This window comes from Pterocles gutturalis, unplaced genomic scaffold, assembly GCF_000699245.1.
Source record: "Pterocles gutturalis isolate BGI_N339 unplaced genomic scaffold, ASM69924v1 scaffold17412, whole genome shotgun sequence".
Classification (NCBI taxonomy): domain Eukaryota; kingdom Metazoa; phylum Chordata; class Aves; order Pterocliformes; family Pteroclidae; genus Pterocles; species Pterocles gutturalis.
Window position 1 is genome coordinate 15,682 of NW_010110545.1, and position 25,250 is coordinate 40,931.

Genomic DNA, 25,250 nt, shown 5'->3' on the forward strand with positions numbered 1-25,250 from the left:
GGTTCTTCATGAACTGCTCCAGCGTGGGTCCCTTCCATGGGGTGCTGTCCTTCAGGCACAGACTGCTCCAGCGTGGGTCCCCCGCGGGGTCACAACTCCTGCCAGCAAACCTGCTGCAGCGCGGGCTCCTCTCTCCACGGGTTCATGGGTCCTGCCAGGAGCCTGCTCCAGGGTGGGCTTCCCACGGGGTCACAGCCTCCTTCAGGCATCCATCCGCTCCACCATGGACCTCCATGGCCACAGCTGCCTCACCGGGGTCTGCACCACGGGCTGCAGCGGAATCTGTGCTCCCACGCCTGGAGCACCTTCTCCCTGTCCTTCTTCACTGACCTTGGTGTCTGCAGAGTTGTTCTTCTCACATATTCTCACTCCTCTCTTTGGCTGCTGTTGTGCAGCAGGTTTTTTTCCCCTTCTTTAATGTGTTATCCCAGAGGTGCTACCGCTGGCGCTGATGGGCTCAGCTTTGGCCAGTGGCGGAGCCGGCTGGTGTTGGCTCTGTTGGACATGGGGGATGTTTCTGGCAGTTTCTCACAGAAGCCACCCCTGTAGCCCCCCTGCTACCAAAACCTTGCCACACAAACCCAATACATACGTGGCATCCTGCAAATCACAAAGACTGAGGCTTCTTGACACTGAGGAAGTTTTGACTATTGAAACGAGAAGATGATGATAGTAACACGTTCAACGTTATCCAGGTCATTTTCTCACACATTAATAACATAACAGAAATTTATGGAAGTCTTTATTGCATCTTAATTGCTCCCTAAGACCATGACTGAAACAGAAAAAGTGACGGCATTCTCCTTTGACTACTGCAGCAGATGTTGAGGATACAGAATCCTGAACTCGGGTTTTTTTAATTTAAGGGAAAGTTCCAATTCTTCATATTTACATACAACATTTTGTGTGCTTTCTGTAAAGTCACACAATATTTTGTCAATTCCAGATTTTTGCCAGCTTTTAAAAATACTGTTAGTTTTCTTTTCAAATAATACCAATACATTTCCTGATAGTCCAGTATGAAAGGTGTTTCTGAAGGGTGAGACTGATAATTCCAATATTTAGTTTGCTACTAGAAGCCTCTAATATTTTGTTGAGGCTTTTCTTATTCTTTACAAGGAAGAACATTGTAAACCAGAACACCACTGAAGAATTTAGATTGCATCTTCCTCACTAGCAAATGAGTTCAAATTGGCCCAATTACAATTAAAACATAACATATGTATCAACCATTAATGATGAGAAATAATGTAAATCAAGGACAAAACTGTTTACAATTTAATAATCCACCTCAAGCGACTACCAGGAGAATTTACCAATGCCTAAACATTGCCATAAATTACACTCTTAGTTGAGAAGTTTAAGGTTTCTGAAAAAGCTCAGCTCTTGCAGATGCCAGAGAATATCAGAGATGTACAAAGATGTAAAAATAGAACTCCTTTGGTTGAAATTATGTCCCGCCGAGAAATTGTAAAACCCAAAAACCTGCAAAACCCAGGAAGTTTTTAAACGCTGACTTAAAAACAAGAGCTGCACTTCACTGTAATCTTGTGCATTTTTAACCTGTTCGAGAAGATTAATCCAGGCTCATACTCAGCATGAACAGTTTCCACAGCCTTTCACACTATTGATAACTTCTTCTTCTAGTTTCTTCCTTTCCTCCTCTTTGGACATCCGATGATTTCTCTCTTCCCAGTATGGATTGTTATGACTATTCAGTACTTTGCTGCTCTGTGTGTGCCACATTTCATAATAGAGATTGCTAGGACTTGCAAGGAGGTCTGCGTGTCTGCCACGTTCCACAACTTTACCCTGTAAAGGAAGGGGAGTCGGTCAGTGATCAGCACTACCAGATCTTCAGCAATATAAACGCTGCCAGCGTACGGGCCACGATTTTACACTCCTTGTGCCATTGTAATTGCCATCGTGAAAATCGAGTGAGCAGTTCAGTTCATCTGTGCTATTCTCAAGAGCAAAGATGATTTATTGACTATTATTGTGGAAACAGGAAGATTTGGAGAGAAGAACTCAAATCCTACAGACAGTGAACACTACTCCTCGAAGAAAGACTCACTTTTTTTGAGAAACACATTTACATTCACTGATTTCAAATTAAAATAATGTATTCATTCTCCTGCTAGTCTTTCTTTTGGGAAAAGACAGCATTATACAGACAACTACATGGATTTTATATTAGTTCTAAATTCTGATCTACAATTAAATCTACCTCCTTGTGACAGCTGCTGATGAACATGCTGGGAAAAAAATTGGGTCTTGTCACTTCTATTACTAGTCATGCTGGTGGAATCTGAACAAATATACACTCGACTAAAAGGTTTTTAAAAAATTCTGTAGTTAAGTGGTTAATTTAGAGAGTTCATTGCAGCAGAGACCAGGCTTTTGAATTACAGCCCTTTTTTAATAACTCTTGAATAATCACCAAAAATGTAACTTCTCTGTTTAGCTACACTGCACGAGATAAATATCATCAATACAAGGGTTGTTTACTCACTTAGGAATTACTCTGATTTGACCTGGGCAAAGGTGCTGCACTTGTGATGCTGTATTTCCACTGCCAAGCAAACCCAGTCAGTCACCTTGTCTCATCTCTGCTGCTGCGCCTTAGTTATCTGGTTGCTGACACAGTGCTCGACGGCAAGAGGAAACTTTCCGCTGGGCAAGCGTCAATGATGCCTCACCAAGCAGTCGGGCACTAGAAGCGACGCACCGCACTGCCTGACTCCTTCACCATCCTTCTTACACTAACATCATTCATGCAAGCGAGCACCCTCGCTGTTTTACAGTTCTAGGTTGTGCTTTTATTTTTGATTTAACAGTTACACTACAACACAAAACACACTCTTAGTAAGCTGTGAAAACTTGCATCGAAAACAAAAAGTCGCAGCTTGCCTTATAACATGTTCAAAAACATTTGCAAGATGTTTTAACGTGCAGTTACATAAAGAATACACCTTGGGAAAGGATTTTTCAGTAAATGCTGAAAAAACAAGCAGATCAAAAACAAATAAAAACTTCAGAGAGCAGTAGGAGTGATTTATTCCACTACTTCATTCTGCGATTTGGATGAAGCTGAGATTTGTATAGCAAAGATAGTCATGAATGTCACAGTTTCATAAGATTTTGTTCTAACTCTCCATGAAATAATTTAACATACTACAGAAATAATTTATTTTCTTTTAGATATGCATATTTTAATCACTAAATACACCTATGATCACAAGCATATAAATAGCAACTGAAAGAAAAAGAAGGCAGATATAAATTTAACGTCCACTATCAGCAGATTAGAGCACTATATTGTCAGCATTACCAGTTAAAAGAGTACTAGTGAAGTCACAACACGGACATTTGTTTATTTTAAATCTATAGCCAGATACGGGCAATACAGAAGAAAATGGACTTAGGACAGACGGAAGATGAGGTAACAGCTGAACAGTGTTATTAGTGAATCAAATGTTGAAACTTTTTTTTTTCCTTAAAAGAGAAGCACACAGAAAGGGAATAATCATACTTTTCTCCAGGTACAATAGAGAATGGTGTTCAGATTTAACATAATTAGATCGAACAACCCTACAACAGTTATCTGCATGGAAACAGAACACGCTGTCCTCTCTTTCCATTGAAAGAAAAAAAACAATGGATGTATGTGAAAAAATAGACACTCACTGAGTAATGAGAATGAAGCATAAATTGGGGTAAGGCATTAGGAAACCGAATCTGACAGAAGCACATAATAAATTAGATTAAAAACATGCAGCATAAAGCCAGTCCCAGAGCATCAAGTGAAATTTGTCATAATCCATAAAAAGAACATGTAATTAAATGAACTATGCAAATGAAGTAAAACCACAACATACGAGAGAGTCACACATGCAAGTTTCTGCAACTGATAAATTGTTAGCTGGGAGGAAGAGAAAGATAGAAAAAGCAAAGCTTGAGCTAGAATTTTCTACCATGGTTCATTTCCAGAGAAAGGACTTTCAGTAGCTTGGTGGGAGTATAATGTTTCAAAATGGACACAGAGACTCTCTAAAACAACGCTGACATGATGTGAGAATTACCCATCACGGGGTGATCGCCTCACCTCACCCAGCACAATGATTTCATCTGCGTCAATGACTGTTGACAACCTGTGCGCGATGAAAACCGATGTTCGGTGCTTCACCATATCCCTCATGGCACTGAGAATATTCTGCAAGATTAAAATAGAGACAAACTCTTACACACTCCTAGGCGGTATGAAGAGAAATAAAATGACTGTAAATAACTTCTGAGAAACATCTCCAGCACCGCTATGGCTTCACAATCAGAAACAGCTACAAGCATCTACAGGAGAAACTGAAGAATCCCAAGCATGAAATATCTGTGACTCTAATGAAGTCTTCAAACTGCAAAAAAACCTTGAATTCATAGAAAAATGCAGATATCCCAAGGGACAAAGGAAGAGAAGTGTTCCTTGATTTCCGGAAAACCTTCCCTGTGTAGCCGTGCCACAAAAGCAACATAAACAGCAGTAAAGGCATGTGAAAATAATAAATCATGATATACTGTCCAATGAATGAAAGTTAAAGAAAAGAATCCCTCTCAATAGCATGCCAAAGTGGAATGTGAAGTTAAAGCAATCCTGGGAATTCTCTATCCACTGCTTCCTTTGTGAGCAGTCTTCCACCTTCCCAAACTGCATTCACATGCAAGCAGCACTCAGGGGGAATTTGTGCCCTCACTACAATAAGTGTCCACTTTATTTTCCTGAAAAATGCTTGCCTTTGTCCAAAAACATTTCAATTATCAGATGTAATTTTGTGGAGAGGAGTCATTTTCATTTGCTGTCTTTAAAAAGTGCAGTTGGTTATGAAAATTCCGGCTTTACTTATGATTCTTGCAATAAAGACAGGAAAACAAAAGAGAGAAAGAATCCAAGTAGTGCTCTGTAGAACTGCGTGTGTTACGAAGCTTTCTGGTCCCAGGAGGAAGCTGTACTATATTTGAATGCTGTACTAGCTAGATGTACAGTTTGTACTCTGATTTCTTTGTATCTCGAAAATTAAGGTAATTTAGTGATTACAGGTCAATAAATTCACTCAATAATCTGCATAAGTGAACACAAACATAGCTCTAGCTCTAGTCTTTGATGACATTAGTTTGTGAAATGACTGCCGGCACTGAGGGTTTTGTGTTGAAGCGAAGATGTAGTTATGAAGCTTGCTGCAGTTACTGTGGTAGTGTCATGACATCTATGTCACAACGCTCTGATGCTTCCCAGCCCTTCCTGTGAAATGAATACAAATGAACACCAGCACGGCAGGTTACACCTACCGGATCTGCATCCCAGAAAGATGCTCCACAACAAACAGGAGGTCTTCTGCTCTGCATTATGTCACAATTATTGATAAGACATTTATAATGAATGCTAGATGGCATCTAAACACCTTTTAACGTGGATTGGAAAGCTTCACACTTCATGGCCACCTGAGGCATTTGCAACAGTTTCAAGAGATGAACGTTTAATGGTGCATGGGACCTCCAGAGTGTGAACAGAAAATATACCAGAGACAGAGCTGATATTCTTCCCTGTCTCTGCTCTGGCCTTTAGGAAAAGGACTTAGACATAGGATCTCCTAATAATAACACCAGGAAAACAAACAATAGCAATCTGGCACAAAGAACAGAATTCTTTCTGAGAGGAAAAGAACATGAAAAAGCATCAGAATCAGAAATGATTACACTATCTATTTTATATTTTTTTCCCCAATTTACCTCTTCTGTAATTGAATCTAAAGACGATGTGGCTTCATCATAGAGAAAAATATGTGGCTCCTTTAACATTGCTCTAGCAATTGCAACTCTTTGCTTTTCTCCTCCTGAATGGGTGGGGGAAGAGGAAAAAAAAAAAAAGAAGTTACAATCGTGATAGTCTGAATTCAACAGCAGACATGACTTTTTTTTTTTTTTAGCAATACATCACTGTTGCTACTTGAAGGTCTGTACATGTTACATGTGTTACATGAGGTATTACACAAGGTCCTGCTCCCCAGTAAATCCAAAGTGACTCAAGTTTGCTTATCCTTTTAGAAAAGGACAGAGAACTATTCTGTATATGCTACAAGGCAAGAGCCTCATCCAGGTAACTACCAAGGATATACAGAAACTCACTCTGTACACCAGGGAGTATGAGCTCATTCACCTGCTCTAAGCTATGCCCCGTGCAGTAACTTTGCACACATCCATCCTGTTTTCTCTCACAAACAAACAATGATCTGTCCATGCTGGCTACGTTTGATTTCATGCATCCTGCACACACGTTTTTTCTTTCAGGTCTCTCCTGGAAATTCATCTAGCTTTCCACCCCATAATGGCCCTGATTTAAAATGTCCATACCCAACAGCTTTAACCAGCCGATTTCATTAAAGACCACAATCCATATGGCACAGAAAACCACCTTCATTATGCAATCTACTGCCTGTTGGTTTCTGATGTAACCAATTTTCAGACTAGTTTCCTTCCTTCGCCATTCTTACAGCCAACATCTACTCAAGAATAACTGAGGACAACTTTTACAGACAGGGAAACAGGTGCATTTGAGAACTTAAAATCTGCTAAACATTTGGTATGCAATGCAAACATTTCACATTTGTGCACTTGTCCTCATTTGTTTTATTCAAGACTTCAAAACATTCCATTTAATACCATTATATTCTTGTTAATGTTCCATTCCTATCAGGAGAGAACATGCTTTAATAAACCATTTAAAAGGCTGATAATAACGCTGCAGTTCAAATTTTAAACTGTCTTTGGCAGAACTCAGTAGCAATTAGAATTGCACAATTTACTCAGTCTATTTTAATATACTCTCCCTCTCTCTCCTTTAAAGCATGTTCAAAACTCACAGCTTGACAATACCCGTCTTTGAAAGACATGCCACAATAATGAAATCCAAGGTCTTTCCTGTAGCATATCGACTTGTTTCGTGTTCTCCCCCATTCACGTTCAGGACAGCAGCATGTTAACTGTTTCGTTCCCAAACTCAGGGGTCTGGGCTGTCACAGCTCTGCCTATCACACATCTATTACGCTGAAATGGATTCTACTTGAAAAAGGTAAAAACTTGTTTTTCATAATTTACTCTTGATTAATCAATCATTAAGATCAGTAAGAACTGCACTAAAGGCTTACTTCACTGTTCAAATTGATGTTCTCATTGCTACTAAGAATTCCTTATGCCTGTTTTTGTACCAGACAAGCAAGGAAAACCACACTGCGGGAGAGAAACTCGGATACTGAGGCTTGTTATCCATGGTACTGCACTGCTGTTAGGGAGTCTTGTTTGCATTAAGGTTCTTGTCAATTATTAAAAAAAAACCAAACCACACCAGTTTTAAAGTCTCAAGACAGCGCTTCCAACATACAGTTTACCAATGTCAGTCCTGAAAGAAGTAAACTGTTCATTTACTGGAAGAAAGGAATCCATTACATACCAAATATTTGCATACAGGGAGAATTCAATTTACGCATGATTTTAAAATTTATTGCTGCACTCAAAAGAGTTAACTATTCACAGAACCAGGGCCTCGAAGATCGAAGCCTTTCCTGCCCTACACTACCCCTGTATACGCAGCCAGGACCCATGTTCATTGCCACTGCTGGTCCTCTGTACCAAAGAGACCGGGACTCCAGCAGCTGCATGGGAAGAAATTCTGCATACAGCTTGCTGTCTTAGGCTGAAAGAGGGCCCTATGTCCCCCCAGTAAGAAACAGAAAAAGGACATGGGAAATTACTTAAGACATTTCCCAGCTTCCATGGGATCACTCATCTTACATTGTAACTCTGCCGCAGGAAGAATGTTTGCTTTCAAGCACCAGCTTCCCTACGAACAGGTGTATGTAATTCCTAATGTTACAGACAGCCCCAGAGAGGAAGGAGGAAAGCAACTTTTTGGTCAGAGTGGCCCCGCAAGGCCAGCATGACTAGCAAGGCCTGGGTAATGCCATGATTCCTAGTCTAGACCAGTTACGCTGTGTTATAGAGGGCATACCCAGACATGGAGGATATTCAAGTCATTCACATTCCACTACCCAAATACATCACAATACATATTGTTCTTACTCAGATGAACCTACATGCTTACATATCAACTAATTTAACGCTATCCCCTGAAAATACATTCCTTTAAATACCTGGTAGACAAGATTTTCCTTTAAACTACAGCTCTTTGTATTAATATTTAGCCTTACAATTCTATTACAAGGTAAATAAGGTAAAAGCAAGTCTGACTGAGGAATCAACTACACATTGAACTTTGAAGTAGCAAAAGGGATACAAAGAACTTACGTGCTTAAGAACCCACCTGAGAGCTTGAGTCCTCGTTCACCAACCTGAGTGTTGTATCCATTTGGCATTCGAAGAATAGCATCATGGATTCCTGCCAGCTTTGCCACTGCATACACCTCCTCTGGCTTTGCACCGGTATTGCCGTAGAGCAGGTTGTAATAGATGGTATTATGGAACAGAACAGCATCCTACATTTATGGAAGGCATAGTTTAAACAAGAAGCCATGAACAATAGTTTAAAAACTGTCCCAAATCCATGAAAGAAATCAATAGAGAATAGCTTATATTGATCTACAAAGCCTGAAGGTGAAAATATTTGGGGAAATTTCCCAAAAAAGGGATTCAGATATTTTGTGTCCTAAATATACATGTCATGCGTACTTTTACCACTTTGCTAACTCATTAAGGTTGGTAATCAACTATAAAGCTAAATCACTATAAGCTGGAGGCAGTTTCTCATGAAGAGTCTTAAACACATTTCAGAAACTGGATCTGCATGATGATGCATATAAAAACATAATATTTCCTGGGGGGAAAGTAAAAAAAAAAAAAGGCAGCATGGTGGCTTTCAAAGGAACTAGACAATAGCACTGCATTAGGATGGGCCTTCCCTGAACCCCGGTGTCAGAGTACTGAGAATTACTGTTCTGATGGATGACTTGGGGAGAATGAAACATGGTGTACCTGAGGTACAACTCCTATGGCCTTCCTCAGACTTTCCAAACTGACATCTTGTATGTTCTGTCCAGCAACAAAAATATTTCCTTTCTGAGGTTCATAGAAACGAAATAATAATCTCACAATTGTGCTTTTCCTGAAATTGAAAAGAATTGGAAGCTAACGTTACATTTCTGCTTTGCCATTTACAACCTCCAGATTGTAACAGAACTGATGTCACAAACAAAAATAATAAAAAGTGAAACACAAGAACAAATGCTTTAAGAAACAAAATTCTGCATCATTGATCCGTGTATTTAGTCCATTTACCCACCCTGACCCACTACCTCCTACAATGGCCACTTTCTTTCCTGCAGGGACTTCAAAAGACACTCCAGCAAGGACTTTCTGCCCCTCAAGGTATTCAAAATGCACATTATCAAAGATGATGGCAGCAGTCTGTGGTGTGATCTGCAGGGGTGGAGCCAGCTCTTTGTCCTATTAAAAGAAGAGTGCCATTTTATACGCTGCCCAGAAAGTATCTCAAGCAGTTCAACAAGCTGAACAGTCCATTTCCTAGCTCAGAAAAAGGCAAACAGACACTCCAGCTTGGATATGTTGAAAATAATTATAATGTGCCACACAAGTGAAATTGGTTTGTTCCTCCTTTTTCCCAAAGAAGGTAAAAATCTCTGCTGTAAACACTCTGCTTCACAACTTCTTTTGCAGTAATAAATTCTGCATCATTAATTACAAATAAAAATTCAAGCGCAAGGCATGAATACTTAAAGAAAAATATCTCAATACAAACACAGCTTCCATGAAGCAACTTTTGCTGTCAGTAAAAGGTTCTGCAAGAAAAAAAGCAGCTGCTGGTGCAGTAACTGCACTTAAAGGAGGCAGAACAGCATCCTTACACAACATCTCTTTTTTGAATAGAAATTAAACCTGGAATGCAACAAACAGGATGAAAGGATGGCATTGCCAGAAAACAGCCCTAATAAATACCCAGATACTTTAGGAAAATAAGCTACTACTTACTTTAATTTTGGTATCTACACTGAGAAGTGTAAATAGGGTATTCATATCTATAAGTGCTTGTCTTGTCTCTCTGTATACTGTTCCCAGGAAGTTTAGGGGAAGAGAAAGCTGGAACAGCAATCCATTCACCATTACTAGATCTCCAACAGAAAGGCTGCCTTAAGACAAAATGGATGGGAGAGAACACGGAGACTTGAAGGGTTGTCTTGTTAGGAAGCACCAAAAGATTAAAAAATTAAAAAAAAAAATCAAGTTAATCAAGTCTAGTTTCTTTTATCCTACTTCTAAAACCAGATGTTTAAATAGTAAACAAAATACATTCCTAGAAGATCAGATTTTATATAGGAAGGTGCCTGAATGCAACGTTTGTGTGGATTGTAAAGTTGTAAATGACACAAAGAGAAACATAAAGGTGCCTAAACAAGGTAGAATGGGAGGAACTAATACATGAAAGCAAGCATCAGGAAAGACAATCTGAAGTACAATTACAGACAAATACAAATTACAGAATTTGTTATGATCGAGAGAGAACTTTCATACTATATACAACAGAGCTGCTAAAACACACAGTGAGAACCTCTGGGCAGCTTAATGTCAAATACACTGATCAAGAGAAAACTCAGGATGACACACTAGCTACCTGGAAGTGCCAGGTCAGTTCAGCTGAAACAAGTCCAGAAGGATAATTTAAACCTTTTCCTGTCATCCTCCTTAAGGGCTAGTCTAAATTTTCTTAAGGACAACCATGAACTGCACCTACTGACTTATCCATTCAGAGTGCAACTCTTTCCTGTCCTGGCATCTCTTAAAAAGAGCAAAGCAGATGCAAGAAAGACAACACGATATAAAAGTCTACCCTTCAAACACATCTGGATGCTAGCAGTGTTTTACTGTAAAACCACCTTGCTTTAGCTGAGCCTCATCCTGATTCTGCATTCATCTACTGTACTTGAAGCTTGCACTGTGTCTTCCCAAACAAGCAGGCTTTACTTTCTGTACTGAATTGGACAAATATAGATTTGTATATAGCACAAAGGAATTGGGCACAATTGGGTGAGGCAGTGGCCCAGGTTGCCCAGAGAAGCTGTGGATGCCCCATCCCTGGAGGGGTTCAAGGCCAGGCTGGATGAGGCTTTGGGCAACCTGGGCTGGTGGGAGGTGTCCCTGCCCATGGCAGGGGGTGGCACTGGATGGGCTTTAAGGTCCCTTCCAACCCAAACCATCCCGTGATTCTATGAAAAACTTTTAACATTTGGAAACAATTATTTTAATAACGTGATGTGCCCTTATTAATCTAAGGAAAGTGACAGACAGTGGTAACAACACTACTGGAGACAAAGCACACGGGTATATCCATATTGGGGAAAAAGTTATGAATCTTACCAGCATCGGAAGGAAGAAGGGTAAAAACAAAGGACCTTTGCAGAAGGTCCATAGAATTATTTGTATTTATATAAGTGTCTTCCACAATCCTTCAACAGAAACTTCTCAAAGTTACATTTTCTTAGAATCTTTAACTCTTAAACTTTTAAAATGTTTCTCTTAAAAATAATAGTTACCGATACATACATATGTATATGTGTATACAGATATTTAATAGAATTAAGAATACTCCAAGAAGCAGAAATACCCAAATCTCCTAAGCAAAACCTCTCAAAATGAACTATCACATCAACCATAAGTTAATTAAAAATAACATCTCTATTATAGATGAATTAGGGCAAAGGAGAGTCATTTTTATCTTATAGACAGATGATTTACCTGCAACAATGCCCTGGCTAGCAAGCACCATGATGGCCGTTAAACCAATGCTAAATATAGCACTCTGTCCAAAGTTCAGTAGAGCCAAAGTAGAGGTAGTCTTCAGGGAGGCGTTTTCATAGATCTTCAGGAATTCATCATACTGTTGGGCTTCATATTTTTCATTATTGAAATACTGTGATTGAGACATGTATTATTTTTGTGTTTTTCTCAAACATACTGGACAGTACATTTAACTAGTTAAAAAATTCTGTATAAACATGCTACATGCACAAATACAGACACAACTGCTCTTCAACACTTCCAACAACTAAAGAGGAAAGAAGACAAAAGATCAGTGTGTGAAGACAGAAACCATGAGCAAGCCCCAGCACATTCTGCACTGGGAAAGGAGACGTTATGGAGGTCCCTAGGTGTCTGTCTCACAGAACTTGAACCTGACTAACATCAAAACTAAACACCGGCTGTTTAGTTAGATACTAAAAAGAAGAAAAAGTTGCTGTCCTCTGTGTACTAGAACTCCCTTGTTGCTGTGATGACGGCAAATTCTCTAGAACTGCACTTCTTGCACAATGTCTACTCCTGGGTCCTTCTTCACAGGTGACCCCACTGCTCATCTTTCCAGTTCGAGCTGTCCAATTAAAAGCAGCATAAAACAAGTGCAAGCCTGGACAATTCCAAAGCTGTTCACAGGATTTTTTAATGGTAGCAGCAGAAGAACCAAGAGAGACCTGTTCTTTCATTCAAACACTGCAATGGAGCACTACAGACCACAATAGCTAACGAAAACTGTACAGACGGTCATTTGAGAAGACAGTATGTCACAGGCTGACATTCAGAAGACAATTTTGCAAACAAGTGAAGGGAAGCTTCTTCAAGACTCTAAATTTACATTTTGCAGAAACTTACGGGCAAGGCGACTCAGTCATGCAGGAAACTTCTCACTCTTTATTAGCAAACAGATTTTTTCAAGCCCCACTAACAACTTTCCTGCTACTCTGTCAATATCATGTAGTACTCTTCAAATGAGTAAAGTTTTAAAAATATGCCACTGCTCCAAATACGTAGCCCTATAGAAGATGAATCTTATGACTCACTTTCCTTAGGCTGACAAAAGACAGATCCTAGTAGTAAAGACTGGCCTTACCTTCACAGTCTCATAATTTAGCAGCGAGTCGATTGCAGCATTACCCGCATCATTATCTGCTTTGTTCATTTCTATTCGAAACTTCGTCCTGTAAAATGAAGACTTAATACAGTCAAGCGTTCAGGCTGAGGGAACACGAAGTACCCTGATAAATCTGAGGGCACGCCTTACCTCCACTGCGTAATTCCTATTGTGAATGCTGCATAGGCTCCTAGCGTCCCCAGGGTTACCAAAGCAAACTCTGCACCACATTTGTAATACTAGAATATTTAAAATAAAATTTAAAAAAAGTCATAATAAGTTTCAAAACGTCACTGTTGTCTCAAAATTACATTAGCTTAGCCCGAGACAAGAACTCTTAAGGTCCCTCCCAATACACTACCTGCTCTGAACAGCTTAAGACTAAATACAGGCACCAGCTCAAAAGAAAAGTAGGAAGGATAAGGGCAGAGATAAAAAGGTAGGAGGAGAAAACCAAGAGCTAGTGTATAACTTCATACAGGAAAGTTATTTTTGTCATTATAAAACATAAGTGTTGCTGATGTTTGTGCTGTTATCACAAAGAAGTATTTGTTTACATGCTTTCTGAATGGATTTTGAAAGAAAGCTGAAGACTGCAGAAGAAGAAATAAATAGCCTTGCAAAACAATTTACATCAGGAGAGAAAAGCCAAAAGAAGAAAAATTAAAGCATCATGGCGGGTGGCTGACAGCCAGCTTGATTTGCAACTTCTAAAGGTTATAAAATTTAACCCAATGTCAACAGGGGTTTTAATTCATACTGCTACATTCAAATTTGATTAAGTCCTTCTAAAAAGAATGAGAATAAACAAGATTCTTGATTTCGATTGAGTCTGAGCTACATAATCCAGATTTAGATTTTAGCATATAAATAGCCAAAGATCCTGATTTCAAAGACAGTAAGTGTGATTTAGAAAAAAGTCTAAAAATGAGCTTATTAAGCTTAAAACTTGCAAAGAAGGAGAAGCCCATTTTCCAAAAGGTACTTTTCACTTCTAAGTTCTGGATAAGAAAAGACCAGTATTCAGAAGAGAGTCAATGACCACTCCCTCCTCTATCCTCACCACACTAAGATGGAACATTCCTGGACACTTATATTCTACGTCCTCAATATTTACCCAGATATATTTAGCACTTGTGCGCACAGTTTACTTTTCTGATTTCATTGTTTCAACAATTCTGAAGAAAAACATTTAAAACTATCCACACAAATACCACTGGCTGAAGACAGGCATTAAATGTGAAAGTAATTTCAAATAAGCTGATTTAAAGTAACTAATGTTTGAAAATTATGGACTGTTCTCCTTTACACTAGTTCCTTTCACAACCACCTTGCAAATTCAATTATTATTAATACTCAGTAGACTTTGGTAAAAGCAAATCAATGTGTTTTTCCTAAACAAGACAATTCCAAATCATGAATAAACACTTACCAGAATTCCACTGACTAGTGCCACTTCAAACATGGTAGGTCCCAAATTAAATACTAAAGCGCTAAGAACAAAACTGATGCCTCTTGTTCCTCTGTCGATGGTTTTTGACAGAGCTCCGGTTTGCCTACTTAGATGGAATGCCAAATCCAGGTTATGAAGGTGCAGAAAAACATTCTTTGCTATCCTTCTGATTGAATTTTGAGCTACTTTCCCAAATACTGCATTTCTAGCTTCATTAAATAATGCCGCCCCAGCTCTTGAGATACCATCTAAAAAAAAGATGAAAAAGTTTACAAAATGAAAATAATTATATTTCCAACTTCCCTTCATGGATGAAATGACATTAGGCTCATTCTTTATATATTTTCAACATTTTTAGTTCAAAGGCAATTTATACTTAATTGGACCAAACTTTATGCTATTTTTCATTTATAAACCATTGCGCACACATTTTAAATCAGTTTCTGTTGCAGATGGTTCTAAGAAAAGGTAGGTTTTATAATCAAGAATCGTTTCTAAAAGCATTATTTCATTTTTTAATTGGAATACCAGAAGCAAGGTCACAGAACACGGGAAACAGACATCACCACAGAGGTAACTATGAAATAACCACCCTAGCCGCTCAGTGGTGCAAGGCCAGGAGCTCCGCTAGCCCGCTCCCTTTCTGAAGAACGCGAACACTTGTCAACAGATTTGGAAATGCCACTTACAGCCGATGAGCACAGCAGTTGCCACAGTTGCCACGGTATTTGGTGCATCACTGAGGTTGAGTACGTTTCCAGATAGCTGGTTGAGGTTGTCTACCGCATATTTAAACATGAAGGGAACCAAGATATTCATGGCCTAAAAGCATAAGAACAGCAATTAGTCCACATGCATTAAAACATGTATCTATGTAGCACAGCTATTTTTTCCTGAAATTGCTCTACTGTTATATTTAGCTCTTAACCGCTTTGTGCGGGTGAGACGGCTCTCTTAATTTCAAGCACAATATTCTGCATGCTATTAAGTCCTCACTCCTGGGATTGCCGAGTTGGTTTGTCTCTCTCACTGGCTCCTTTTAAACAGAAATTTCTATCCTAAACAAACTGTACACTGCAGAGGCACTTAAACCGAGGCTGAGCACTCAGTACAGCAAAGGCAAGACTAGGAAATGCACCAAGTAGCAGACACCGCGCGATGCAGACTCACAACGCTACAAAATTACGTTGTCATTAGAGGTTGTCTGCTCTTTGGGATACTGGTGATAGTACAAACAACTACTACTACAGAAGAAAGGACTCACTCACAGATTGCTAACACTGGGTCAACTGAGGTGTATTAAACCAAAGCTCTAGTGAAGTCAAAGAAACAAAGTTAACCTATTCTTTATTTTTTTCTGACTGTTAATACTACCTTATATTTAAAGAACACTTTCCATTTGCAACATCACTATAAACATCAAGTACCTACACTAACCCTAGCGTTTGGCACAGCAGCACAGGACCTTCCACAAGACACTAAAATGACTTAAACGAGATGAGCTTTCAAACAGAACACCAAAGTCATCTCCACAACCCACCATACAGGATCTCAGGAGATAGTTTTGCAAGAGCACCAAAACGCAAACACAACTCCTCTAACTGTGGTGTCTCCTCTACAGGGGAGAAGCAAGACAGCTAGATGTGTACATAGACCAACTTAAGGTTTTTCTGTAGCATGAGAAAATACTGCAAATCTTAAAGAAAACATGAAATTCTTCTCGACGTTCCATTGTTTCATCACTCATTCATACCAACAAGAAAATAAATTACTGTCAAACTTCATATAATTAATAGAATTCAGCAAATCCAACTGCTTCTAACTGTGAAGATTTGAAAATAAGGTAGAGAAGTTTCTCAGGAGTTGAACAAGTACGTGAAGACCTACAACCTTATAATCACGGGAGATGTTAAAACACTTTACAGTGAGCTGACTTCACCTAAAGTTGAGGGTTTTTTCAATATTTGGAAAAAAAAATGTGGGTAGATGACAAATTATTTTACATGAGAAGAAACAAAAAACAAAAACAGATTGACAAAGTTATTTCAGCTCCCTCTACCAAATGTTTAGTATACCCACTTAGATCTTAATTGTATTTAGGGACGTCTGTCAGAGCTGAAAGCCCAGTGAAAAACCTGTAAATTAACTGGATGAAACTAGGTTTCAAGTGAAGAGAGTGGTAAAGTCTTTCATAACTTCGGACCATATTCAAATTGCAAGACAGGCTTTTAGTAATTATAACAACTATCACAGTAGCAAATACTCCCAGTGCTGTAAGAAGTGGAAGAAAGGTACTTCAACAAGAGGGGAAGCTGGGGTTTTGAAAATAATTCTTTTAAATATAGGATTAAAGAAAAAAATTAAGTTAACTTTCCGAATCTGTTCTGTTTGGCTTCTTTAAAGACTGTTTTAGGCAGAAGCTTTAAATGCAAATGAGGATGGAATCCATTTTCTCCCCTTCCATCCTGTGCTTCCCCTATGAAATACACTAAGCAGGAAAGAAAAAAAAAAAAATGCTACCAAATTCTTAATACAGCATAATCTAGACAATTCCTGAGAGGAGACAGATGAGATCTGAGAGCATCTAGGTGAGATTATTACTGGTTAGTTTGTGACTCAAAAAAGAAAACGGCTGAAAGATCAGGTCCTACTTCAAATACATTCTTCTGAAATTTATCCAGTGCAAGCCCGAGAGTCATTCAGCAACAGCTCCCCTTTTAATAGATTCGAATTGTGGAAATCTCCATTAAAAAAAAAAAAAAGACACGAGGTTAGCATTATCTGCCGAGAGCCAACAAATACCATCAGAGCAGCAGTACACAATAACGTCTGATAACTCCAATTATACACAGCAGACGAACGGGTTCCTGCCATTACTGCTTAAACCTTACGCACCAAGCCCCACAAAGAACTGAGGGTGCATTAGCAGAGATTTTGTATCTTTACAATACTGAAATTCAAATCCCCCCCGCCTTCCCCAGCATAACAAAAAAAGCCTACTTTCCCTTCAGAGTTACTGAAACTCAATTTTTGGGTGGCGTTTTGTTCTTAATGAAGACAAATAAGACAAATACACTACCATGTGCGTTACAGTGATGACCGACATGACAAAGCAGAAGTTTTCCTGGGGGAGACTACTCGGTAGAAAATAAGAGGAATCTCATGCAGATTGTCTTGATTTGCAGATTCTCACAAACCCCTCTGCAGGGATTTTACTCTTCAGTAGACTATGATACACCACAGGTAGTTTAGAAATAGAACTACAGATATATTTTAAAGTCCATTTAAAGAAAAGAGATGTATTCTTTAAACTGCAGTTCTTCACTCGCAATTAATTTAACCAGTAACAGCCTACAATTTTGCAGAAATGTCTTCTTTTACATCAATATAATTCTACCCAATAGACTTTTAAATGAAATTTAAATCCTAGTCTCAGGTTATAGTTGTACTGACTCCTGGAGGGTAAAGCTTGAATAAGAACAAGGCAGCATGGTATTGCATTTCATTAGCAACCAAGACAGTCTGCTTTCCTGAAAAATTAAAAAAAACCCAACAAGTTAATCTTACATAGTTTATAGCAAGAGAGATGAGAAGCCATTATTAGAAATGGCCCTTTCCTACTTGATTTGTTAAGTCAATGAGATCACGTTCACATTAACGGAAACAAAATTTCATCCTTCTACATAAACTCACAGCTATCTCCTTAGTATCTCAGATTTGCTGGCACAGAACAAAAAGCTTCAGGTACACTATGAAAAGCTACCCTGCAAAACAACGGTCTTACGCAACGTATCTACATAGGTTCCCCTCCTCTTCCTAACGCCTGAAAGCTTGATAACAATTCCCATTAAAAGACCCTTTTAAGACAAATTTGTACTTTTTCTATTTATAATTTTGAATTAATAGCTTATTCCTGCCTGAATTTATTGGAAAGCAAATACAGCACCCTTGAAGTAATTCCAACTCAATTGCCCACATTTAACAGCACGTTCTACTGTAATGCATCATGCTTAAATGAGTTTAAACTTTTTTTTTTTAATGACTGCACTGTTTTAAGCTGACAATGCATCACCATCTCTATTCCCCTGAGGGACTACACTACTTTTAAGGAAAACAGTCTTATCTTTCATTTTGCTCTTCCCAGCATTTCTTGTTTAATAAAGATGATGAATTAGTGACAGGCTGAGCCCAAACAAGATAAAAGTGGTCTACAGTGAACTCTGGCCAATGAGAAACATTAACATGAAGATGACTGAATTTATCTCTGGTCAGTATAAACGTACACATCCAGCAACTCCATTTGTGGAAATAAAACCAGAAAATGTCATCCCTTGTGGAGGTACGACCGCTAAAGAAGCTACAAAATGTGGTCCAAAAGAGGGAAGCAGCATCTGGCTTCATGCCTTCTTCAAATTTAATGATGACCTGAAATGTACCTTTTCCAGTAAGAGAAAAAAAAAAACAAAAAAAAAACAACTTTTAACCTGAAATTTCTCAAAAAGCTCACAGTTTCTCAAGGTTTATTGTAACTAACTCCACCTGAGCCCATGAAAAGGGCTCAAACACAAGGATCCTATGTAGATCCTTAACTGATCAGATAGATACCATTATCTTTGCATGCAGACTACATTTACAACACTCTGTCTTGCCTCCTTAGCCAAACAATTTCTCCTCCTGAAACTTACAGAATTAGCAGTCAGTAGAAACACAGAGTCTGAAATATTTCTCTGGCTCATGAATAACACATGCTTGGTCTGTGACGAAGAGGCCAAAAACCATTACAGGCTGACAGAGGTGACAAGTGATTTTATCATATTCATGTGTTTAACCTAGCTTCTCAGAAGCCTGAGCACTTTTTCTTCTTGTGCCACAGAAGAAAAAGGGAAGAAACAGAAAAGTAAAGCAGCATTTTACTACACGCATCCCAGCAGAGAAAACAAAAAATCGCAGTGGGAACACGGAAAAAGAAAAAACAGATATGTACAACCTAAGCAGGTTAATTCCACGTGTCTGAAAACACAGATAATGCCTTGTCTTCCTGTTGCATCTTTTAGATCGCACAGGTCTAGATAGGCTATAAATATTTAAGATAAAAATTTAAAGTGTGTCATAACACAACAAAACTTGCAAGGAAAAAGAGACCTTACTAGCCCTAGAGCAGACTCCATCCTGTCAGCTCCCAGTCAAAAAACACCATATAAACAGCTCGCTTTGAAGGCTAACAATGCTACTAGCGGTTATGTGTAGACAGAAAGGAGCCAAAAATCACAATAATTTGTTCAATGACAGGCAACTGGGCCCCACAAAAGGAGTCAAGACAGATTGTAACTGGAGGCTCTTCAGCAGCTGCACACAAGCTGGCTTTTGTTTTGAAATTGAATTTTACTGAACCAGAAGGTTTAAAGAGACAAATTATTACTCAAGCAGCAGGACACAGAGGTATGATCATAGAATCACAGAATGGTTTGGGTTGGAAGGGACCTCTAAGACCATCCAGTGCCCCCCCCCTGCCATGGGCAGGGACCCCTCCCACTAGCCCAGGTTGCCCAAAGCCTCAACCAGCCTGGCCTTGCACCCCTCCAGGGATGGGGCATCCACAGCTTCTCTGGGCAACCTGGGCCACTGCCTCACCACCCGCACAGGAAAACATTTCTTCCCAATATCTCATCTCAATCTCCCCTCTTTCAGCTTCAAACCATTACCCCCCTGGTCACGGTTCTTTTGATGCAGCTCAGGACACAGCTGGTTTCTGGGCTGTGAGCACACATTGACAGGTCGTGTTCAGCTTCTCATCAGTCAACACCCCCACGTCCTTCTCCTCAGGGCTGCTCGCAAGCCATTCTCCTCCCAGCCTGTGTTTGTGCTTGGGATTGCCTCCACCCACCTGCAGGACCTTGCACTTGGCCTTGTTGAGCTTTACAAGGTTTGCCCAGGCCCACCTCTCCAGCCTGTCCAGGTCCCCCGGATGGCATCCCTTCCCTCCGGCATCAAACTCAGAAGAAATTGGCCAAAAGGCTTACAAAAGTGTTTCTTAGTGGTGAAGAGGCCTAGTAGCAGGCATCAGATCACACAGTTCTCTAAACAAAACCCCTAAGGACAAACAGCCTTTCGACAAAAACCCGTAATAAGAATGTAAATCCTTCAGATGCGGACAAGTTCACAGTGAACAAAGAAATCAGGCCAGGACTGCAATGAGGAGAAAGAGATGCTGGCATTCTTGTGCCGACACAACTCTATAGCAGAGGAACTTTAACAAACTGCTTGTGTGGTCTATCAAGTACATTGTAATTAACCTCACAAGCAATCAGAACAAAAGGCTCCCAAATGGGATAATGAGGAAACCACACAGGATTATACACGGTCCAGGCAAGCTACAGGTAAACTAATTTGTATTTAATTTTCTCTAGGACAAAGTGACCTTTAGTTTGCTCTGTAAGGAAAGCACATGTTCAGTGCTCAAAGACATGACAGACTTACCACGGCTCCGTAACAAACTACTGCATGTCAGATATGCCACAATAACGACATGCACACTTAGCATGTGTAAAGTACGAAGCAATTTAAGAAAATTTATCCCACAAACGAAGAGCGGACATAGTTCAGGTGATGGGGGGCAACTTGTTAAATTGCAGTTATTTGAAAAGGTTATGAGAGAAGCAGAACAAAACAAGGAACATTAGCAAATGATAGCTAGAAGACATCTATTAATTTTTTCACCCCATCCAGTTACAATATGTATTCTGCAGAGAGCTTGCTGTGTGTTTTCCCAATGAAATCCGTGTTTGCCAAAAAAAACATTCTTACAAAATGCTTCTGGTTTAACAGGCACCTCCTAAAACACGGGCAAAACTCCAGAGGTTTTCTGCTCTGCTTCTGGGGATCTGCTCTGGACATGAGGGCTTCCAGGCTGCCTTGTACAGAATGTGAAGTAGGAAATTTAAGAGAACACTTAAGAGAGATCCAAACATACAGTTACTTCCCCAAAGAGCAATTAAGTGTCTGATTTTCTAACAGGGCAAACATCTCTCTCCCCCAGTAGAAATAACAGCTCTGTATTATACCAAACACAGAGCTATTTGCAAGTCAGGCATCCTGGCCATCAATTTAGTTCCATTACACCCCAGAAAGCTGCTTGAGCCACTAACAGATTTCCTAAAAGCAAGGTACAGTGCTGCCACATGCAGGATTAGATTCTGGATTCACGTTCTCCATCATATTCATATAACCCTACAAATTAGGAAAGTGGGGGAAAGAGCAGAAAAGAAAAAAAACACTTCAAACATTTCAAAATCGTCTTCAGATAATTAGTAACATTACTAATGAGAGGCTTTAAAAAGAAAGTGAGTTAGAAGAATTTTCCTATCTATCTGGTAAATGGGGTATTCTTAAATGTCCATTATAAAACCTCAACGAACCAAACACATCATCAGTTAAATATTATTGCGAGGGCAGCTGTACAGTATACGAGGCAAAGCACTCCTAGCGTTCTGAGCAGATAGCTTCCCAGATAAATAAGTTTAATGGAAAGCACTGCTGTATATTTTGCCCAGGCATACAAGAAGGGTGGAAGTTTCCTTGTCCAGACATGTCACATTCTGCATGTCGTCACCTGCACTATCAGCAACATCCTGCACAGCAGCACAAGCCAAAAGATCTACGGTAGACACTATCTGCTAGCACCTGAGAGATGGCTCGTGAGAAAGAGCTGTAGACCAAAAGACAGGCCTTTCCTCTTTGGCTCAAATAAATGAGCACATTTCTCTTCCAAGTACTCTTCTTTGAATACCTACATAGCTGAAATTTGGTTGTTCTCTCTGTTCCTAACATGGCAATGCTGCTGAACGCTATTAAGTTGCTAGTGCAACTAGCTAAAGTGCTAAAACTCATTGCTAAGCAGCACCTATTTCAGCTTATCCCAGTGAGATATTAGATTTACACTTGGTAAAATTTGCCATATTTAGAAGCAACCCTGTTGAGCCGTATGTCTCAATGAAAATGAAAAAATTTACTCCTGTGTTTTGTGATCAATTTTTTTTTTCCAAAAGCAAAGGATTTTTTGCACAGAGTTAACATTTGCTCTTCTGAAGTATTTCTACAAGGTTTGCACAAAATCTGAATCATATCCTCCACTGACCTGCAGAAAGCTTTGCAAACCTATTTCTTTCTAAGAACAAATAAACACTGATTTTGTTGCAGGCAAGAGCATGAGTTCTTTCACACAATGAAGTAAAGCTAAGATCAACTCTCCATTTCATCATCAAAAGACTACAAGAAAAATCATTTGAATGAAAGCATGGTTCAATATAAAAAACAAGTTATACAGCTGCTTTCATGTTAGGACACCAGAGTAGTCCCTGAAGCAACAGGGATTCCACTGTCATCTCACAGAGCAATACCAAGAAAAGACTGGAGCTCAAGTCCCCTTTTCCATAGCACAGCAAGAGTTGTGAGTGGATACCACCACATTGCTCAAGTTCAGAGCTGAGAATGGGCACAGGGCCTTGAAGAAATCCTGTTTGACAGACACAGCACCACACACGAAGAGATCTGTAAGTAACCGTTAATTCACATTTCCCATAACTTACAATGTAAACAATTAATTGGGAATGGAAAATCCTGGACTAAACTCACATGAGCAACGGAAATAAAAATTCTGGTCATCATCATCATCTCCCTAACCACACACATGCATACCACACACACACACACACACACACACCATTAAAAAAATCCAACCTTTTACTTCTAATACTATATGCTCCTATTACAGGAAACAGACACCTTAAGATTGTAAAAACCCTTAAATAATAAAAAAGAAAAATTATTCCTCATACAAACTCCAGGTGAATAGTAATTATCACAGTACAATGAAGTATCTGTTCTTACCTTTGCACTTGCCAAAAACCCCAGAGATATGGCTACTCTGGCTCGCAGGTCTGGTCTGTCTTTGGGCCACACGTAAGACAGCATTGCTCTGATAATCTTTTTAGCATCTATCTCTTTCAGCTATTGGAAAGAACAAACAAAGGCGTTGCATTATAAAGAGACCCCAGGAAGTAAAATAACATGTATAAATATGAATGAATTTTATCACCTCTGTATTTTATTTGACAGGCAACAGACACTTCACAATGTTTCAGACTAGGACTGCATATTAAAATTTCAAGTTGTAAGTTTTTAGGTTTACATCCATGACATGCTGTTAAAACAGATGAATTGTTCTTAATTCACATGTCCTCAAGAGTGCAAGTGTAGCTAGCTGTAAAGGGAATACAGAGAAAGCCACAATTCACTACAGCTGAAATACTTCATGGAACAAATAAACTGACCCTTCTTTTTTATCTTCAAGATTTCTGTACAAAATGCTACAGCTTGGTATTTCTTCCTTGGAAGCTGTTTTAACATAGCATAGAAACAACAGGAGGGAAAATGCAAAAAAAATAAAAGAAACTAATGAAGTAACAAAAAACCAAGGCAAGGAGGAAGTCTGAAAGGTCTACAACAAAGAGAAGTAGTTTGGAGAACATTCAGTGAGTCACAATAGAATGCAGTACTTAAAAACCCCACTAGCATTATAACAACTCAATCGAATCTCTGAAACCGAACACTCATGCTGATATATAAATTGAACAGAATAAAAATTTCAGCCCAGATGATTTGGTTGTATTACCATAAATGTAAGCATTTCCAACAACCCCTTTCACAGTTTTTTGGTCATCTTACCACCTTTGTAGAGAAGTGAGAAATACTCTTACCCTGCTCATGTCTTTTAGGGCATGTTTTCAGGAACACAAAGGGTAGTCCTTCAATGGGGGCCCAATGAAGTATGACTACCAGACAGAAAACTATTCGAGTGGCCTTAACTCAGCTTCCAGTGTCACCATGTCACTTAACAGAATGGCCCCTGAAGTTGGGTAATCAGGCTTCATGAGGCAGATGTACATAGCCACACATTAATTAAAAATTGACGTAGTCAGTTAAGCTAATTCTTCAAAACAGTGTTGGCTACACTGGGATTAACTTGAAAGACATGAAGGTTATCTAAAGCTGCAGGGAAGGCAGCAAGCAGCAGCTGATCTCTCCATTTCAGGCAATATTTTGTAGTCAGGGAAGAGGAGGGAAAAGAAAAAGTTAGTCCACACCTTTAAAGATGATTTTTCATTACAGAAGTCAGTAGAAAGGGGGAGTTTTACAATATATTGTGATGTTTCCCTCACCAGATTGTGTACTTTAAATGTTCCCTCCTCTGTCAAGGTCCAGTGTGAATGAGCAAGAAAGGAGAGTTCTGTTAAGAGGTAAGACTGCTGAGGCAGCCAGGGAAGCCAGTCCCATAAATGTAAGCTTTTAAAAGCACCAGAAAATTAATCTCAGTGTTTCTAGTCATAGCTTCACAGAAAACCAAAGGGTAAGAGACAGGACACTGTCAACAACTGCAAATGCATTGGAGCATTACACAGTATAAGCACATCTCAAATGACTTTTACAAAATGGATATATGGAAGATTATTCAGTGAAGAGAGGATGTAGAACTGTTTCTGTTGTGTCCTACCCGTTCAGGAGATGGAGGTATCTGCTGCAGCATATACCTGAATATTTCCATTTGAGCCACGGATATGCAAAAATAGAAGTTCAAACATTTGGAAAATATCTTTGATCACCACTTGCAGGTTAAAAGGAAGTTAAAAAAATGGTATCACTTTAGCACAAAAGATACTAGTGCAACCAGAGCAGTTCTAATTATATGTTGCTATTGGCTAGTCAGACTTTGCACTGAAAAGCTATTAAAAAGAACGAAATACACTGGCTGCAAACAAGGAATCT

At 39.3% G+C, this 25,250-nt stretch overlaps 1 protein-coding gene across 1 annotated transcript in view; it reads right to left on the minus strand.

Annotated features, from left to right (window-relative positions):
• Positions 1–1,261: 1,261 nt before the first annotated feature.
• ABCB7 (ATP-binding cassette, sub-family B (MDR/TAP), member 7) overlaps positions 1,262–25,250 on the minus strand; it is a 29,751-nt gene continuing 5,762 nt past the window's right edge. The window contains exons 3-15 of the mRNA XM_010073432.1: positions 23,316–23,435; positions 15,119–15,251; positions 14,409–14,677; positions 13,127–13,215; positions 12,956–13,043; positions 11,809–11,983; positions 10,048–10,205; positions 9,341–9,504; positions 9,034–9,163; positions 8,366–8,537; positions 5,779–5,882; positions 4,106–4,213; positions 1,262–1,812 (exon numbers count right to left, since the gene is read on the minus strand). Coding sequence (XP_010071734.1) covers positions 1,594–1,812; positions 4,106–4,213; positions 5,779–5,882; positions 8,366–8,537; positions 9,034–9,163; positions 9,341–9,504; positions 10,048–10,205; positions 11,809–11,983; positions 12,956–13,043; positions 13,127–13,215; positions 14,409–14,677; positions 15,119–15,251; positions 23,316–23,435 — 1,929 coding nt within the window. The 3' untranslated portion in view covers positions 1,262–1,593. The remainder of the gene's footprint in view (positions 1,813–4,105; positions 4,214–5,778; positions 5,883–8,365; positions 8,538–9,033; positions 9,164–9,340; positions 9,505–10,047; positions 10,206–11,808; positions 11,984–12,955; positions 13,044–13,126; positions 13,216–14,408; positions 14,678–15,118; positions 15,252–23,315; positions 23,436–25,250) is intronic.